At 47.2% G+C, this 20,060-nt stretch overlaps 1 protein-coding gene across 2 annotated transcripts in view; it reads left to right on the top strand.

Moving 5' to 3' along the window:
- Positions 1 to 20,060, top strand: part of HEPACAM (hepatic and glial cell adhesion molecule) — a 92,898-nt gene that overhangs the window by 12,444 nt on the left and 60,394 nt on the right. For both annotated transcript variants that reach the window (XM_034754619.1, XM_034754620.1), the window contains exon 2: positions 1,025 to 1,224. In XM_034754619.1, coding sequence (XP_034610510.1) covers positions 1,140 to 1,224 — 85 coding nt within the window. In that variant the 5' untranslated portion in view covers positions 1,025 to 1,139. The remainder of the gene's footprint in view (positions 1 to 1,024; positions 1,225 to 20,060) is intronic.

The raw sequence follows: 20,060 nt of genomic DNA on the forward strand, positions 1-20,060 counted from the left end.
CAGGCCTTTACTTAAGGTTTGCACACTTTTGAATCATGGTGTTTTCCCAAAGTAATGCTGAGTTGCCACTCCCTTTTACTAACTGTTTTCTCTTGTTATCCCCAGACTCGGTGTTTGCGAGTGAGGAAGCATTGCCCCTTAGAGGCACCCTGTGTGGGTGTTTAGTTTCCCCAGATTTGGGGGGAGGGCAGAGGGGGGGCTTGAGCTGGTTTGGGTTGGTAACATTAAGAGGAACCCCTAGATAGTGAACTCAGCCCTTATTGCTCCTGGCACTGCCTAGCAGAAGGGTACAGTATGGAACATCCGCTCGTGGCAATGTTGTAGGGCTGGATAAGCCAAGTGGAAAAGGTCTTGGAGGGAATCCCAACAAATATCCTCTGCCTAAACTGCTCTAAGAATGGGCAGCAGGTAGCATCCTGCCTCGGGATAGAAGGGAAAGTATTGGTTAAGGTGTATAAACCCTTTTTATAGGAGCGGGGGTTCCTCTAGGAGGCAGCAGTCCCCCCCTCCTCATGCCACTTCCTATAAAGAAAGCCCTGTTTAATGAACCCCAAGAGATTTGACCATCTGAGACATCAGAGCAGAGTTATTTGTGATCCAATGAGCCAGTGAAGCTTGGCAAACTCCACTGCACAGTTACCACAAAGAATGCAACCCCTTTAAAACAATGCTAAGTGTCTGGCTTGAGCCCGAGAGGCCAGGAAATGCAAATGCCCGGCATAACTGCCCTGCTGGTGTGTTTCAGGGAGAACTGCACATGCAATGCAGTGTGCCCTGCACTCTCGAGGAGCGAGCGAAAGGCAGTGTCAGCTGGGATTCAGAAGCTCCTTGTTTTCAGAGGTTTAAGTCAGGCCTTCGCTGTTACTTTGTGTTTGAAGATTTGGGGATATTGTTCATTATTTCTCAGTCCTGGCAGCTAATCTCCTGACGCTGAGGATGTAGGGTTCATGAAACCAGAAAATGTCAGGTCTGACCAAAAAAAAAAGACAAACTCAACAACACACAGAGCTCTGTCTATTCACAGAGGAGTTGGCAGGGCTGAGCGGTGGCAGAACAACTCCAAGCGGTACTGAGGGACGTGCCTGGAGTGGACAAATCATGCCAATTGTCTGCGAGAGGGACCTAAAGCTAAACCCAAAATGAAGAGAGAAAGGGAAGCCTTGTCCAGAGTCCCTAGTGCTCCAGGTTTCGTGCACTTAGTGTGCCTTCTTCTAATCCACCCAGGTAGGAAAACGAATCTCTTTAAGAATCTGGGAAGTGGGAGAGGGTGTGCAGATGTCGTTGTGTGGCGGGAAGAGGGGGGTGAGGTGAGGCTTTGGAGCTGAATGCTGGTGTTCATGAGCCTGGTTAGCCCCTACGTGAGCAGGGGATGTTCATTCAAGCAACAGCCCTGAATACCTTTTCTTTCCCCTCACACAGCGGCTCTCTGGCTTTGGGAAAGGATTGTCCCAGCTGCATTTCAATGTAACGAGAAAGAATTAATGAGTGGTTTCTTATAGAACACATTGTTGGTCTGTGCTTCTGAAATCAGACACTGTGAATCACGCCTGGAGAGTGTTTGTTCTGTTCGAATGAGCTTGTAGAAGCAGGACAGTTTGACGTTGTGAGTTAATCTAACATCCTCTTCTGGAAAGACAATTGAAATCAGTTGAGACCCATCATTCAGCTGTGTTTAATGCTAAGCCAAGGTCTGGAGATGCTGGAAAGTTCAAACAAAATGTTATGTTGTTACTGCCACGCATGCTGGCCATACGTTTTGACTCACACCCTAGTCAAAGTGTAAAAGAGACCGGATCACATTTGGAAAGTAACTGGCTCCTGATATTACTGTAGAAATACCGTAAAAGTAGTTTATTTAAAAACCTTGCTCCCACACAAACTCATCTATGTTCGTACTGACTTCCCAGCTCCCAAGAGCTGTGGAATTGAATGGGTGCTGCGTGTGAGCCTGGATCCAGTTTGATCTAACCAGCTGCTATAGGGAAGAACTGTCTCCCATGTCACTGTTTCTTGTGGCAGCCCAGACATTCTCTGGAATGGGCTTTTCTGAGAGAGGAAATTTCTACTTTAATTTACCTTTGAAAAGTCCCCCTTGGTACCATGCTGTGCTCATGCTAGTCCACTCCAGCCAGCTACAGACTCTGCCCAGTTGCTGGTTAGTTGTGAGTGCCCCAGTGTCCCACTCAGCTGTTCTGGTTGTGCAGTGAGCACATTTGGAACAGTTTGTCCAAGTCCTTTCAGCAGCAGAATGAAGATGTTTCTCTCTAGGACGGTCTGTGCTATTTTTTGTGGCTTGTATGTTCAAATAGCTCCAAACCCAACACTCCACGGTGATGCCGACTGATCAGGCGCTAAAACTGAGAGGCCTCCAGGAAGGAGACACGCATGGGAATGTGAGGTAAACACTAGGGCTGTTAGATCTTCTCTTTCCATGGAGGAGCCAGACTCTCAGAGCTGGGTTACATCTGAAAGGGCGGAGGCAGAAAGGGCACAGAAAGGTGTCCAATGTGCTGCAGCCGCTACAGGTCATATCTTTGGCTAAAGCACTGACACTGGATTAGCATCTTTATCAAGCAGGTGTGTTTCCAGTGAGGTCCCTCAGGGATCAGCTACTGGCCCTACGCTATTTAACATTTTTAGCAGTGCCTATCCAGCAGGGCCCACCCACCTGTAAGGAGCAGCAGGGATCCCATCTTCTGCCCAGACAGGAAGAGTGGGCAACAGGGAGGGCCCACAACACTTACCCCGTCAGCTGAATTATGTCTGCTTGGCTGGGTTGGGGGCAGGGCCTGACATAAAGGCCCCCTGATGGNGGCCTCCAGGAAGGAGACACGCATGGGAATGTGAGGTAAACACTAGGGCTGTTAGATCTTCTCTTTCCATGGAGGAGCCAGACTCTCAGAGCTGGGTTACATCTGAAAGGGCGGAGGCAGAAAGGGCACAGAAAGGTGTCCAATGTGCTGCAGCCGCTACAGGTCATATCTTTGGCTAAAGCACTGACACTGGATTAGCATCTTTATCAAGCAGGTGTGTTTCCAGTGAGGTCCCTCAGGGATCAGCTACTGGCCCTACGCTATTTAACATTTTTAGCAGTGCCTATCCAGCAGGGCCCACCCACCTGTAAGGAGCAGCAGGGATCCCATCTTCTGCCCAGACAGGAAGAGTGGGCAACAGGGAGGGCCCACAACACTTACCCCGTCAGCTGAATTATGTCTGCTTGGCTGGGTTGGGGGCAGGGCCTGACATAAAGGCCCCCTGATGGTGGGGGGTTGTCGGCCCCCCGCCCAGAGCAGTGGGTCTTGAAGATAGGATCCCATTGAGATGCACCCTAGTGCTTCAGGCTCTTTGCAGACTCAGGTCCCCTCCCCACCAAATCCAGGATGCACATGTTCTGTCCCAGACAGTACTGCTGATGTAGGGAACTACCTAGGAGAATCTACCTGCAGCTTGTTGCCTCTGTGAGTGCTGGAAGTGCAGGTATGATGCTGCAGGGCTGAGTTCAGCCCTAGGCCAGGGTTTCTCAGCCTTTCCAGGCTGGTCGCCCTTATTAGTCAAAAATGTTTCCCCCCCCCCCCCTTTACTGCAAGAATAAAAAACGTATCCGCGCTAGCAGTGCTAAACCACGGATTAGGCCTCATTATTTCACATTCTTTCCTCATACTATATCTGACTGAGCCACTTTCACAGGAGAACTCACTTGACATTTGAAAACCTGCTGCAGAAACGAGCCGCGGTGCTTCTATGACACCCATTTTCCGGGGCATTATGCAGAGTTTGCTTCAAGGGAAGTCTCAAGTTTTATTCCCATCTCTGCTGCAGATTTGCCTTAATAATGGTCAATATCAGTGGAAGAGTGACAATTCCTGTGACACTCTGTTGTCTAGTGGCTTAGACATTGGCCTAGGAGACAAGAGACCTGGATTCTAACCTAGGTTCTCGGTAACACTGACTTGGTCTATGATGTGGGGCAAATCTCCGTGTCTGTTTGCTCAGCAGTGAACTGGGGATCATGATAGTGACTAGAGGTGGTGGAAAAAACAGGTTTGTCCCATGAAAAATTTTCATTCACATTTTTTTTTATTTTTCACAGGAAAATTTCTAAACAAAAATCAATTTCTTGTTTATTTTCATTTAAATAGAAGTTTTTGTTCCAATCTGTCATTGAAAACCCCAAAATACCAGGTTTTGATTTTTTTTACGTTTCCTTTCCCACTTTTCCTTTTTGCAGTGAGTGCAATAAATGAATAATATCTGTTCTTTTGTATTTTCCTTTTTCATTCTGTAACATTTCAAAACTTCCCCAACTTTGAGAGAGGTACAGGGTGTCAGAGTCACACCTTCATTTTCCCTTTGGCTGCTCTGTGACCTGTTTTCAATGAAACCCCCTTTTGGGGAAGAAAATAGTTGAAAATTTTTGCCCAGCTCTATCACTGGCCTACAAATAATCCTTGTCGAGAGCTATGTTGGCACCAAACAAAGGGTGATCACTGGGGTGTGTGAAGCTAAATATGTTAAAGATCATTGGCTGGGAATTAGCTCACCAGTTGTCAAAGTGCCCTCTGCAGGCCAGGTGATCCGCCTTACCGCTGGCTCCGTGTCCCTCCCGGACCCCGGTGTCCCTTTCTCTGGGGTGCTGCCCCCCTGGCAGTACCCCACTCTCTTTCTGGGTCTCCCCACCCAGGGGAACTCCCATCCCCTATTCCCACGTTGCCTCAGTCATGGCTACTGCCAGTCACCATCTAGCCCCCGCGCCCTGGGGCGGACTGCAGTCTGTCAGCCAATCATCACAGGCAACAAGGGGTTTGGACTGGCTGCCTTCACCCACCCTCAGGCTGCCCTTCTGCAACCCCAATACCTATGTGGGCCTAGGACCAGGCCCTGCAGCCTGGGGAGTTGCTGGCCTAGGGCTTCTCAGCCCCCAAGGCCTTTCCCCAGCCCTGCCTCCCTCTAGGTGCCCAGTGAGTTTCCCAGCAGCCAGGCCTGTCTCTTTCTCCAGTCAGAGAGAGACTCCTCAGCTTCTGGTGGCCCTGGCCTTCTTCTAAGGCCTAGTTGTTCAGTTTTGGGCGGGGCCCCAGCTGCAGCCACTTCCCCAATCAGCCGGGGTTTTGCTCCTTGCCCCAGCCCCAGCCCTCTGCAGGGCTTTTCCAGCTTCAGGGCTGGAGTGGGTGTTGGGAGGCATGCAGGGGACATTGAGGCTGGGAGAGAGAGAGAGAGAAATGTCAGAGAAAATAAACGTTTAAGCAGAAGAAAATCAATTGCAGGGGAAAAGCGGCTCAGAGGAAGCGCGAAGGATACAGATGGCACACAGAGGGAGAGGAGAGGGAGGAACAAGAGCCCCCATGTCCCCTAGCAAGTGGCTATTTTCTGCACGGCAGCTTCTGGACTCACCGTTTGCATCCATGATGCAATGGCCATTCAGCTCCTTGTAGAATAGAATCTTCCTCCTCTTCCTCTCTGCAGACGGCCACGGTGGCCAGTCTCCCCTTTCTGCTGTACGTCGACTTCATTCACTGTCCCGCCTCCCAGCTGACCTTCTCCATCATGTCCCCATGCTCCAGCCCTCTTTCCTCAGACAGCCTTCCAACCTCTCCCCTGCCTCCCTATTCCCCTCTCCACTCGATCCTCTGCCCACCTCTTCTTTCTCAGCCTTTAGAGTCCTTCTTCCTCCTGCCCCTTGTCCATCACAGCCTTGGCTTGGTCCTTACCCACCACACTTCCAGCCCGCACACTCCTGGGGTTTCCTACACCTGTAGGTGGAGCCTGCCCCTTTTCTTCCCAAAGCACTGGCTCTGGCCTCCCCTCAGGCTCAGGCACTCTGCTTGCCCAGGTCTTTATCCACCCTCCCTCCTTCCCCCACAGTTCCTGGTCACTTCCCTCCCTCGCCCCCCACCCCCTCCTGTCCCTACCACCATCTGCCCATGGCCTTTCTTTCCCTTCTGCTCCCACAGCCCAACTTGTGCCCTTGCTCAGCAACCCCAGTTACTGACTTGCTGGTTTTGCTGTTGACCATGGTTAGGCAGTTACCTACCCCAATGCTAGGGAGCAAAGGCACTAGACAATGTAACATCGCAAAGCTGAATTGAAAAATACTATTTCTTTTATCATTTTTACCGTGCAAATATTTGTAATAAAAAATCATATACACTTTTATTTCAATTACAACACAGAATACAATATATATGAAAATGTAGACAAACATCCAAAATGTTTAATAAATGTCAATTGGTATTTTATTGTTTAACAGTGCAATTAAAACTGAGATTAATCGCGAGTAATTTTTTTAATCGTGAGTAATTTTTTTGAGTTAATCATGTGAGTTAACTGCAATTAATCGACAGCCCTAGAAATAGTATTTTTCAATTCACCTAATACAAGCACTGTAGTGCAATCTCATTATCATGAAAGTTGAACTTACAAATGTAGAATTATGTACAAAAAATAACTGCACTCAAAAATTAAACAATGTAAAACTTTAGAGCCTACAAGTCTACTCAGTCCTACTTCATGTTCAGCCAATCGCTGAGACAAACACGTTTACATTTATGGGAGATAATGCTGCCCGCTTCTTGTTCACAATGTCACCTGAAAGTGAGAACAGGCATTTTCATGGCACTGTTGTAGCCGGCATCTCAGATATTTACGTGCCAGATTCGCTAAAGATTCATATGTCCCTTCATGCTTCAACCACCATTCCAGAGGACATGCGTCCATGCTGATGACGGGTTCTGCTCGATAACGATCCAAAGCAGTGTGGACCAACGCATGTTCATTTTCATCATCTGAGTCTGATGCCACCAGCAAAAGGTTGGTTTTTTTGTTTTTGGTGGTGGTGGTGGTTCGGGTTCTGTAGTTTCCACATCAGGGTGTTGCTCTTTTAAGACTTCTGAAAGCATGCTCCACGCCTCGTCCCTCTCAGATTTTGGAAGGCACTTCAGATTCTTAAACCTTGGGTCGAGTGCTGTAGCTATCTTTAGAAATCTCACATTGTTACCTTCTTTGCGTTTTGTCAAATCTGCAGTGATAGTGTTCTTGATACAAACAACATGTGCATAGTCATCATCCGAGACTACTATAACATGAAATATATGGCAGAATGCAGGTAAAACAGAATAGGAGACATACAATTCTCCCCCAAGGAGTTCAGTCACAAATTTAATTAACGCATTATTTTTTTTAATGAGAGTAGAAGCATGTCCTCTGGAATGGAGGGCAAAGCATGAAGGGGCATACGAATGTTTAGCAAATCTGGCACGTAAATATCTTGCAATGCCGGCTACAAAAGTGCCATGCAAACGCCTGTTCTCACTTTCAGGTGATATTATAAATAAGAAGCAGGCAGCAATATCTCCCCTCAATGTAAACAAACGTGTTTGTCTTAGTGATTGGCTGAATGAGAAGTAGGACTGAGTGGACTTGTAGGCTCTAAAGTTTTACATTGTTTTGCTTTTGAGTGCAGATCTGTAACAAAAAAAATCTACATTTGTAAATTGCACTTTCACAATAAAGAGATCGCACTACAGTACTTGTATGAGGTGAATTGAAAAATATGGTGATTTCTTTTGTTTATCATTTTCACAGTGCAAATATTTGGAATAAAAAATAATAATATAAAGTGAGCACTGTACACTTGTATTCAGTGTTGTAATTGAAATCAATATATTTGAAAATGTAGAAAACATCCAAAAATGTTTCATACATTTCAGTTGGTATTCTATTGTCGTTTAACAGTGTGATTAATAGTGATTAATTTTTTTCAGTTACTTGTGTGAGTTAACTGTGATTAATTGACAGCCCTACAGCTACGCCTATGGCTGAAACCACTGGGCAACACTACTCCCCAAACAGCATGGTAGCGCCCCATGCTGTCCCTCATCCCTCCTAGCCTCCAGACACCTGAACGTAACCAACACGAGGGTTAATTATAATTCAGTGTTATGCAGTGTGATAACAGGTTCTCTGTGGCTCACATGGGGATATACTGCCAGCAGAGCAAGCCAGTGCCCAGCCCCTGCCATGTGGCAAGCTTCCCAGCTGCTGTCTCCGGGCTGGAGCGTGGAAGCACGTCCCTTTTCAGGCCAGGCCTAGCCCCGCTCTGCCCCTTTTCTGAGTCTCAATCACTGTGGAAGGCAATCTCTGCGGATCACCGGGCTACTTAAATCCGTGTGGGTCGAGAGACTCTTTATTCAGCTAAGACTGCTGGACAATAGAAAGGATTAGGGGCCCCAAATACATTTCCTTAGTCGCTGCTGAAATGCGGAGCTGGGGAGAGATAGGCCCAACACCCAAAGACTTTGCCCTCTGCTTCTGGCAACCCCATTCTGCCCCAGCTAGCTCCTGGAAGCGCAGCCCCCTGTTCCTGACAGTTAGCAACAAGGCCAGCCATTTATCCCCCTCTTTTCCAGTGTGATTTACAATGGGGAAGTTTTGTATCAGGGCAAGCGGCTGACAGATCAGAGACCTTCCTGCTTATAAATGGAGTGACCCAGCCCTGTGGGCACTCGCCCTGCGTGAACTGCCCTGAAGAAGGGGAGATGGTTTCCTCCTGCTCCCCGCTTCTCTAGGGGAAGCGTGGGGTACTTGCCCTGAGAAGAGAGGTGGGTGCTGATGAGGTTTGGCAGCTGGGGGCAGGGGAAGAGGAAAGCCCACTCCCCTGTGCTTTTGTCCTTTCCCTCATGGTCTCCCCTCTCTCCCACTTCTTCCATCTATCCTCACCCTCCTTTGGCTTCCCACTGGCCATGCTGGGGCCAGTGCCCCCCCCCCCCCCCCCGTGACGGCTCCATCTCTGTACAGGTTTGTGCTGAAACCCCATAGTGCCCCAGGGTGTCTCCCGAGATCCCTCCCTCCAGCCCCACTGGGGCCTGAGTTCCTATGAGAAGCTATAGGGTGGGGATGCACAGAGGCTGCCCCACTCCGCCCTCCCCTGTGGATGCCCATCGTTAGGACGTTTCACCTGTATCTACCACCTTGCCCTATTATTTGTGGACGAGGTGGCTGGACACTGGGGCAGATGATGGCCAAAGCAGCTGCAAGGTGCTGTGATGGTTGAACAGGCAGTGGTGTGTGGCTTGCTGGAGTTCCATGACTCTGCATGTTCATTGTGTTACTCCCCGTCCTCCAGAAACAGGAGAAAGCAGCTCTTGGCAGGTGACTAAACCCCATTGGTTACTTGGCAGGAAAAGTCTGGCACATGCTCCTACAATCTCCCCATGCCCAGGGCCTTTGGTTAACATCTGCCTCTCCCCCTTCATCTCACACGGAGCCAGAGATCCTGCTGACGTCAGGACTGGCCCAAGGCTTGATGAACAAATAGCCGTGGAAACGTTTGCTTGGTAAGCGCTCTCAGAGGGAGGTCACAGCCTCACTTAGATGTTAGCTAGACGCTGTTAGAGCTGCGAATGGCACAAACACAGAGGAAGACAAGGGACCGGATTGACAAAGGTGCCTATGTGAGTTAGGTGCCTCACTCTCATTGATTTTCAGTAGGAGTTAGGCGCTGGACCTGTTAGGTCTTTAGTACATTCCACTAGGCACCTCTCTGTAGGTTTAACTGCAAATCTGACCCAAGTTCCCTGCCCCAGGGAGCACAGATCGTTAGGTCCAGCACAAGTGATAAAGGAGCAGCCAGAGGAGAGAGGGCCAGCCGGGGGATCAGAGGCGCCTGGCTAAGCATGCAGTGAGTTTAAGGGGAGATTTGAAAAAGGATGGGAGGGGGCTCGGCCCATTGAACTTGCCCAGTGACAGTTAGCAGCGTGGACAGTCTAGTCATGGAGTGGGTTCTCCTAGTTCTTTCCCCTTCTATCTAGGGTGACCGTACGTCCCATTTTGGCTGGGACAGACCCTTTTGTGAGCCCTGTCCCGGCCATCCCGACTTTTTTGACACTTGATCAGTTGGCAAGAGCAAACGGGCAAATGCCCATTTGCGTCAAAAAAGTGGGGTGCAGAGGAACGTGGGGGGGGGGGAGGAAGGAGAGCAGTGATGGCATCCCCACGCGGGTGGGAGGCAGGGCTCTGGCATGGCTTGGGTGAGCACCAACACCAGCCCCAGCCTTTGGGAAATATGGTCACTCTGTGTAGTGTGTGCATCGCTGCTCACCCGAGCCCTGCCTTCCCTTCCCCCCTATGTGGGGAGGAGGGCTTGGGCGAGTGGCCAGGTGAGCCCCAAGTGATGGGGCTCAGGCAAGCCCCTCGTGATGTCCCATTTTCCCTTTGGGAAATATGGTCACCCTACTCCTGCCCCACACATCCTTCTCCCCAGGAAAGGGGATGTCTGAATCAGAAACTTGTTTTGTCATCAGCCCTTGTCTTTTGATCACTCGTTAGCAGAAACAGCTTTTGCTGCTGGTTGCATGGAGCGGGAAGGAAGAGAGGCTCTGCATACTAATAGGTCTCATGACTTTCGGACTTGTTTAAGCCTTTTCTTATGCTCCTGCACACAGCTCCTCATCGAATACTGAATTGTCGTCCAGATGAGTCATTTTCCCTCTGCTGCATTTCAATACGGGTTTTGTTTGCCGTTGGATTACGGCATCCAGGCTGCAGGCCGATGTCCTGTTGGAGGCGGCCCATCAGATATGGAATATTTCCTCCCTCTCCACATCACGGCTGAAGAAATGTGCCCTGTGCTGTCCGTTAGCCAGGCAGTGTTTACACAGCTCTCTCTTCCAGACTCCAAAGCACTGAGAGTAAATAGCAGCCCTGCCTCTGCAGGACTAGCAGGGGGCAGGCGAGCAGAGCGGCAGCCCCTCTATCCCAGGGCTGTAGCTCAAACAATGAACCCCACTGCCATGCACACACACCGAGGACTGACAGCAAGATTAACTTGGCCCTTTGTCTCTATAGGATAGGAGACATTCCTATCAGACAGCTCAGAACAATAGCCCACTCTCTGAGCAAAAAAGGCCTTCATCAAACAGACACTGTCTCTTCCTGCTGCATCTTCCTTTGCCTAGGAGTTCTGCTCAGGCCCCACGCCTTCTGGAGTGCCCCTGGTCCGCCTCTTCACACAAGTCTGCAGCACAGTCTGTATTCAGGGCACGTGAAGAGGTTGGGTAACGCAGCCATAGCCAAGGAAGTGACCTCTATTCACAGAACAGGCTCGGTGCTGGTGGCAGTAGAGTATGTGTCCTCCACACCCTGTCGCTGCGTTGGCTTCAGTGCTCACCTACAGGGTCACTGCTGGGGATGGCAGTGGGCACAGCCCAAGGCATTCGTTATGGCCCAGGCAGCCCTGGGCCGTTTTGCTGCTGTGGCCAACAAAGGAGCCAGTTGTGATCTCCTAGGCATTGCTAGGGGTCCCGTCTCTTTAGTTTGTCACAGCTACCTTCAGCCTCCTGCCCCTACCACTCACTGTTTCATATAATTACACATCTTATTCCAAATGAGTGACATTGCCAAGCATTTTAAGATTTCTAGACTTCAATCGATAGGACTTGGGTAATCTTAAACCTTTTCAACAAGGAGTCCGGTGGCACCTAATAGATTTATTTGGGCATAAGCTTTCATAGGTAACCCCCCCCCCCCACTTCTTCAGATGCATGGAGTGAGAATTACAGATGCAGGCATAAATATACTGACACATGAAGAGAAGGGAGTTACCTTACAAGTGGAGAACCAAGGTTGACAAGGCCAATTCAATCAGGGTGGATGTGGTCCACTCCCAATAATTGATGAGGAGGTGTCAATACCAAGAGAGGGGAAATTGCTTTTATAGTGAGCCAGCCACTCCCAGTCCCTATTCAAGCCCAAACTAATGGTGTTAAATTTGCAAATGAATTGTAGCTCTGCAGTTTCTCTTTGAAGTCTGTTTTTGAAGTTTTTTTGTTGAAGTAGAGCAACTTTTAAATCTGTTCTAGAATGTCCAGGGAGATTGAAGTGTTCTCCTACTGGCTTTTGTATGTTACCATTCCTGATGTCTGATTTGTGTCCATTTATTCTTTTACGTAGAGACTGACCGGTTTGGCCAATGGACATGGCAGAGGGGCATTGCTGACACATTATGGCATATATCACATTGGTAGATGTGCAGGTGAATGAGCCCCTGATGGTGTGGCTCATGTGGTTGGGTGCTCTGATGGTGTCGCTAGAGTAGATATGGGGACAGAGTACACAACAAGGTTTGTAACAGGGATTGGTTCCTGGGTTAGTGTTTCTGTGGTGTGGTGTGTAGTTGCTGGTGAATATTTGCTTCAGGTTGGGGGACTGTCTGTAAGCGAGGATTGGCCTGCCTCCCAAGGTCTGTGAGTGTGAGGGATCGTTTTCCCAGATAGGTTGTAGATTGTTGATGTGCCGGAGAGGTTTTAGCTGAGGGCTGTACATGATGGCCAGTGGTGTTCTGTTATTTTCCTTGTTGGGCCTGTCCTGTAGTAGGTGACTTCTGGGTACCCATCTTGCTCTGTCAATCTGTTTCTTCACTTCTCCAGGTGGGTATTGTAGTTTTATGATAAAGATCTTGTAGGTGTTTGTTTTTGTGGATACAGACTAACATGGCTACCCCTCTGATACTTAAACCTTTTCAATACGTTTTCATTCAATTTCGTATACACTTTAGCATCGTCTTCCTCAGTATCATTTGGAACTTATCTGGCTTTCCCAGTCAACCTGGGTAAGAGCATAGGCATCCATTTATCCTGTGGAATATTATGGATCCCACACAGTCTCTCAATGGTGAAAAGGAACTCCTCAATGCAGTCAGTCTCTTGATAAACTGGGCCACTCCCTGCTCTTGATAGGGGATGTACTCACAGGTTGAGGCTGCTGTGTTTGCAGCTCCAGTACTTTGAGCTGCAGTGCATGAGTTCTCTCCTCAGCTGCTAGTTGTTCTATGCATCTTTGGTGAGCTTCCTTCTCGGTTTCAGTGGTTTCGCTCTTCTCCTTGATCCAAAGTTCCACCATCAGTATCTGGTGCTCACACTCTTTCAGGGCTTCCATGAGCTTCAGCCAGAACAGTTCCACTGCAGCAGTCTCTGTGACATCTGAGGTACTGGGATGCTCAGACCCTGCTCCTTGATCAAAGTCTATGAGCAGCAGCGCTCCCGTTCCTGATCTGAGCTTGCTTTTTATGGGATATTCCTCTACTTCTGCATAATTTTCCAAGGTCTGTTGTGTCAAGACCTTCCTGTGACTGTGATTTGCTCGTTGTGACTAATCTTTAACCCATATAAATTCTCAGTATCAAATTTAAACTTCTCACCGCATTGGGTTATGTCTGAACTTTAAGCCCAGTTAACCTGTGGCATATGCAGGGCCGGCTCTAGGCACTAGCAAAACAAGCTGGTGCTTGGGGTGACACATTTTTAGGGGCGGCATTCTGGCCCTAAAAATGTGCCCCGGCCGCCCTAACTCACCTCCGCTGCTGCTGCTCGCGCACCGCTGCTCGCCCTCCCTCCCGGGTTCGAGAGCCTGGGAGGGAGGGCGAGCAGTGGCGCGCGAATCAGCTGTTTCGCGTGCCGCGGCCGCTCAGGATCTCCCCCTCCCTCCCAGGTTTGAGAGCCTGGGAGGGAGGGGAAGACCCCGAGTGGCCACGGTGCACGCGCTGCTTCTCCCTCTCCCTCCCTCCCTCCCTCATAGGCTTGAGAGCCTGGGGGGAGGAGGCAGGGCTGGGAATTTGGGGCAGGGGCGGAGTTTAGGCGGGGCCGGGGGTGGGGTAAGAAAAAAACGGGGGGCGGGCAGGCAAAATTGTTTTTGCTTGGGGCGGCAAAAATCCTAGAGCCGGCCCTGGGCATGTGTATCCTGCCATGACTATGCCAATTGTCACAGGGTCTGGAGTGGCTCACAACCGCAAGTGCCAACCTCAGGGCAGATTGCCAAAAATGGGACAGGCAGCTCCAACCTGGTGGTGTGGTTTATAATTAGATTTCACCAAGCTGGTAACAAATGTCCTGTCTCTTTAAATGGGCACTACCCCCTCCCCAGTGCAAAAGCTCACTTTCATATTAGCTTCAGCTTTGCAGCTAGAACAATAAAGCCACTGCAGCAGAGAGCTGTGTCCCCATCAACTCCCTCTGCCTCTGTTTCTCTAGTTCCTTCTCTGCTGGCTCCAGAAATATAACACTTTGGTCCAGTGCGAGAGAGCAATGATTCTGCCTGGGTCCTGACATTAATCCTGAGCAAACGAATGGGACATAGGATATGGAACTTGATTAGTAAAGAATTAAAAGAGAGTAGTGTCATTAATGCCAACATGGGTTTGTGGAAAAGAGATCCTCGTCAAACTAACTTGATAGCTTTTTTTGAGGAGATTACAAGCTTGGTTGATAAAGTGGCACTATAGATGCAAGAAAGCATAGAGTCAAATAGTGTAAAAAATCTTAAATGAATCAAACACTCCCATAGAATCTCTATGGATAGAAATTCCATGGTTGAATAATAAGAATATAGCAGTAGGAATATATTGCTGACCACCTGACCAGGATGGTGATTGTGAAATGCTCAGGGAGATTAGAGAGGCTACAAAGGCAGAAAACACAATAATAATGATGGATTTCAAATATCCTTATATTGACTAGGTACATCAGGATAGGATGCAGAGATAAAAAGTGTCTAGACACCTGTAGCGACACGGGACTCACCCCTGCAGCACCTCCTGCTGGTCGTTTCAGGGAATTAGCATTTCCAGCCTCCGGAGCGCCCTCTGCAGGCCAGTGTCCCACTGCTGCTGGCCCCCGTGTCCCTCCCAGTACTTGGTGCCCCTTGTCTCTGGGGTGCTGCCCCCTGGCAATATCCCCACAGTCTCAGAGACTTCCCACCCAGGGGAACCCCCAACCCTCTATCCCCACCTTGCCTCAGTCGTGGGCTACTGCCAGTCACCCTCTAGCCCCCGCTCACTGGGGCAGACTGCAGTGTAAAAGCCACTCATCATAGGCAAGGGGGATTTGGACCTGCTGCCTCTGCCTAGCCTTGGGCTGCTCCCTGCAACCCCCAGTACCTATTTGGCCTTCCACTAGGCTGCAGCCTGGGGGGTTTCCAGGCTGGGGCTCTCCAGCTCCCTTGGCCTTCCCCCAGTCCTGCTCCACTCCAGGTACCTTCTCTAGCACCCAAGCAGCCAGGCCCATCTCTCTCTACAGCCAGAGAGAGATTGTGTCTGCTCCTGGCTTCCCTGCCTTTTATAGGGCCAGCCAGGTCTGTTTGGGGTCTGGCCACAGCTGAGGCTGCCTCCCCAATCATCCCAGCCTAAGTTTCCCAGCCCCAGCCCTCTTCAAGGGCTGGCTTTTAACCCTTTCAGGCCAAGAGTGGGTGACCACCCCGCTACAACACCATAAATGGCTGCTTCTTGGGGCAGCTAGTCCTGGAACCCACAGGGGAGACGCAATTCTTCATTTAGTCCTAAGTGGGGCACAGGATCTGTTTCAAGATGTGAATAGAGCTGAACCACTCGGTAATAGTGACCCTAATGTAATTAAATTTAACATCCTTGTAGGGGGGCAAATACCAAAGAAACCCACCATAGTAGCATTTAACTTCAAAAATGGGAACTACACAAAAATGAGGAGTCTATTTAAATGGAAATTAAAAGGAACAGTCACAAGGGTGAAATGCCTGCTAACTGCATGGGGACAATTTTAAAACACCATTATAGAGGCTCAAATTAAATGTAAATCCCAAATAAAAAAACAGTAAGAGATGCAAAAAAATGCCACCATGGATAAACAAGAGAATAAAAGAGGCAGCTAGAGACAAAAAGGCATCCTTTAAAAATTGGAAGTCAAATCCTAGTGAGGAAAATAAAAAGGCGCATAAATTCTGGCAAGTCAAGTGTAAAACTATAATGAAGTAGGCCAGGAAAGAAACTGAAGAGCAACCAGCAAAAGACACAAAAATTAACACTAAAAAAAGTTAAGCACATCAGAAGAAGGAAGCCTGATAAACAGTCCATGGGGGCCACTGGATGATAGAAGTGCTAAAGGAGCATTCAAGGAAGACAAGGTCATTGTGGCGAAACTAAATGAATTCTTTACATTAGTCTGTACTGCAGAGGATGTGAGGGAGATTCCCACACCTGAGACATTTTAGGTGACAAATCTGAGGAGCCGTCCCAGATTGCGGTGTCAATAGAGGAGGTTTTGGAACAACTTGATAAATTAAATATTAATAACTCATCAGGACCAAATGGCATTTACCCAAGAATTCTGCAGGAACTCAAATCTGAAATTGCAGAACTACAAACAGTGGTATGTAATAGGGTTGCCAATTTTGATTGGACGTATTCTTGGATGTTTCATCACATGACATAATCTTTAATTCCTGGAGACTCCAGGACAATCCCAGAGGCTTGGCAACCCTTGTATGCAACCTATCGTTTAAATCAGCATCTGTACGAGATGACTGGAGGGTAGCTAATGTAACACCTATTTTTAAAAAAGGCTCCAGAGGTCATCCTGGCAATTACAGGCCGGTAAGCCTAACCACAGGACCAGGCAATTGGTTGAAACTACAGTAAAGAACAAAAATATCAAACATTTAGATAAACACGATATTTTGGGGAAGAGTCAACACAGCTTTTGTAAAGGGAAATCACACCTCACTAATCTATTAAAATTCTTTGAGGAGGTCAAAAAGCTTGTGGACAAGAGTGATCCAGTGGATATAGTGTACTTGGATTTTCAGAAAGCCTTTGACAAGCAAAGGTTCTTAAGCAAAGTAAGGAGTAATGGGATAAAAGGGAAGATCTTTTCATGCCTCAGTAACTGGTTAAAGGATAGGAAACAAAGGGTAGGAATCAATGGTGAGCTTTCACAAAGGAGAAAGGTCAATAGAGGAGTCCCCCAAGGATCTGTACTGGGACGAGAGCTGTTCAACATATTCATGAATGATGTGGAAAAGGGGGTGAACAGTGAGGTGGCAAAATTTGAAGATGATATAAAATACTCAAGATAGTTAAGTACAAAACAGACTGGGAAGAGTTACAAAGGGATCTCACAAAACTGGGTGATTGGGCAACAAAATGGCACATGAAATTCAATGTTGATAAATGCAAAGTGATCCACGTTGGAAAACATAATCTCAACTATACATACAAAATGTTGGGTCTTAAATTAGCTGTTACCACTCAAGAAAGAGATCTTGGAGTTATTGTGGATAGTTCTCTGAAAACATCCACTCAATGTGCAGTGGCAGTCAAAAAAGCAAACAGAATGTTGGGAATCATTAAGAAAGGGATAGATAATAAAACAGAAAATATCATAATGCTGCTATATAAATCCATGGTATGCCCATACCTTGAATATTGCATTCTGATCGTCACATATCAAAAAAAGCAATATTAGATTTGGAAAAAATGCAGAGAAGAGCCATGAAAATATTAAGGGTATGGAACAGCATCCATACTAGGAGAGTCTAAAAAGACTGGGACTGGTCAGCCTAGAAAAGAGACGACTAAGAGGAGATATGACAGTGGTCTATAAAAACATGAATGGTGTGGAGAAAGTGAATAGGAAAGTGTCGTTTATCCCCTCACATAACACAATGTACAGGGGTCACCTGATGAAATTACTAGGCATCAGGTTTAAAACAAACAAAAGGAAGTACTTCCTCACACAATGCCTAATCAACCTGTGGAACTCATGCCGGATAGGTCCATCAATGGATATTAGTCAAGATGGTCAGGGATGCATGCTCTGGGTTTCCCTAAACCTCCAACGGTCAGAAGCATCTGGCTCTGGACACTGTCAGAGACAGGTTACTGGACTAGATGACCATTGGTGTGTCCCAGTATGGCTGTGCTTATGTTCTTAAAGATAATAGTGTTGATGTAATATACTTAGACCTCTGTAAGGCATTTGATTTGATACCACACAATATTTTGTTTAAGAAACTAGAACAATACAAAAATCTAGATGGCACACATTAAATGGATTAAAATATTGCTAACTTGATAGGTCTCAAAATATAATTGTAACTGGGGAATCAGCACTGAGCAGATGTGTCCTGAGTGGAGTCCTGCAGGGATGTGTTTTTGGCCCTATGCTATTTAACATTTTTATCAGTGATGAGGAAGAAAACATAAAATCATCACTGATAAAGTTGGCAGGTGATACAAAAATTGGGGCAATGATAAATAACGAAGAGGAAGGTCACTAGGTCAGAGCGATTTGGATCGCTTGATAAATCGGGCACAAGCAAATAATCTGTTTTAATAAGCCAAATGTAAATATTTACCTCTAGGAACAAACAATATAGGCCATATTTACAAGATCGGGCACTCTATGCTAGGAAGCAGATATTTGGAAAAAGTCTTGGAGGTTATGGTGAATACTCAGTTGAACATATGCTCCCAGTATGAAGCTGTGGCGAAAAGGATTAATACAATCCTTGGATTTATAAACAGGGGATTCTGAAGTATGAATAGAGAGGTTATATTACCCCTGTATTTGGTACCTGTGCAATTGCTACTGGAATTATGTGTCAAGTTCTGGTCTTCACAATTCAAGAAGGATGTTGATAAATTGGAAGGTGTCAGAGAAGAGCCACAAGAATGATTAAAGGATTGGAAAACCTGCCTGATAGTGACAGATTCCAGGAGCTGAGTTGATTTAGTTTACGAAAGAGAAGGTGAAGAGGTGACCTGATCATAGTCTGCAAGTACCTATATAGAGAACAAATCTATATGATAAGAATCCAGGATTGTCATTCATGCACCACCCATGCCAAACACAAATAGCCCCTCATGGCAGCACACACCCATCATTCATCATCTGCACTAATATCCTAGCACAACCCCCTCAGACACAAATCAACAGAACAACACAACCGGAACACACAATAATCCAAAGATACACAGCCCCTCACCTCAGCGCACACCCCTTCTTCCCCACCTGCACAAATCAACACCAGTCTCCCAGCACAACACAACCCACACACTAACCAACACAACCACGCAACACAACCTGCACACATAATAACCCAAAACATCACTCTGAAGCCTAGAACAACTATTGAGTCACTGTCAAGAGATGGAAACAGCTACAAGCATGGTTGAGAGCTCTTTGGGTTAGAACAGGGGTCTCAAACTCAAATGACCAGGAGGGCCACATGACTAACACCTGCTTATCTCTACTGGAAATATCTCGCCTGATGCATCCCAAGATTGCATTAGCTTTTTTCACAGCCATATCACATTGGCAGCTCATAGTCATCCTGTGATCAACCAATACTCTGAGGTCCTTCTCCTCTGTTACTTCCAACTGATGAATCTCCAGCTTATAACAATAGCTCTTGTTATTAATCCATGTTACAAAGTCATCCAGATCTTCCTGTATGATATCCCGGTCCTTTTCTGTATTGGCAATACCTCCCAGCTTTGTGTCATCCGCAAACTTTATTAGCACATTCCCACTTTTTGTCCCAAGGTCAGTAATAAAAAGATTAAATAAGATTGGTCCCAAAACCGATCCCTGAGGAACTCCACTAATAACCTCCCTCCAGCCTGACAATTCACCTTTCAGTATGACCCGTTGTAGTCTCCCCTTTAACCAATTCCTTATCCACCTTTCAATTTTCATATTGATCCCCGTCTTTTCCAATGTAGCTAATAATTCCCCACGTGGAACCGTGTCAAATGCCTTACTGAAATTGAGGTAAATTAGATCCACTGCATTTCCTTTGTCTAAAAAATCTGTTACCTTCTCAAAGAAGGAGATCAGGTTGGTTTGGCATGATCTACCTTTTGTAAAACCATGTTGTATTTTGTCCCAATTACCATTGACCTCAATGTCCTTGACTACTTTTTCCTTCAGAATTTTTTCCAAGACCTTGCATACTACAGATGTCAAACTGACAGACCTGTAGTTGCCCGGATCACTTTTTCTTCCTTTCTTAAAGATAGGAACTATGTTAGCAATTCTCCAGTCATACGGTACAACCCCTGAGTGTACAGATTCATTAAAAATTCTTGCTAATGGTCTTGCAATTTCATGTACCAGTTCCTTTAATATTCTTGGATGAAGATTACCTGGGCCCCCTGATTTCATCCCATTAAGCTGTTCGAGTTTGGCTTCTCCCTCGGATGTAATATCTATCTCTATATCCTCATTCCTATTTGACATCCTACCATTATCCCTAAGCTC

Source organism: Trachemys scripta, chromosome 21 (genome assembly GCF_013100865.1).
Source record: "Trachemys scripta elegans isolate TJP31775 chromosome 21, CAS_Tse_1.0, whole genome shotgun sequence".
Lineage (NCBI taxonomy): Eukaryota > Metazoa > Chordata > Testudines > Emydidae > Trachemys > Trachemys scripta.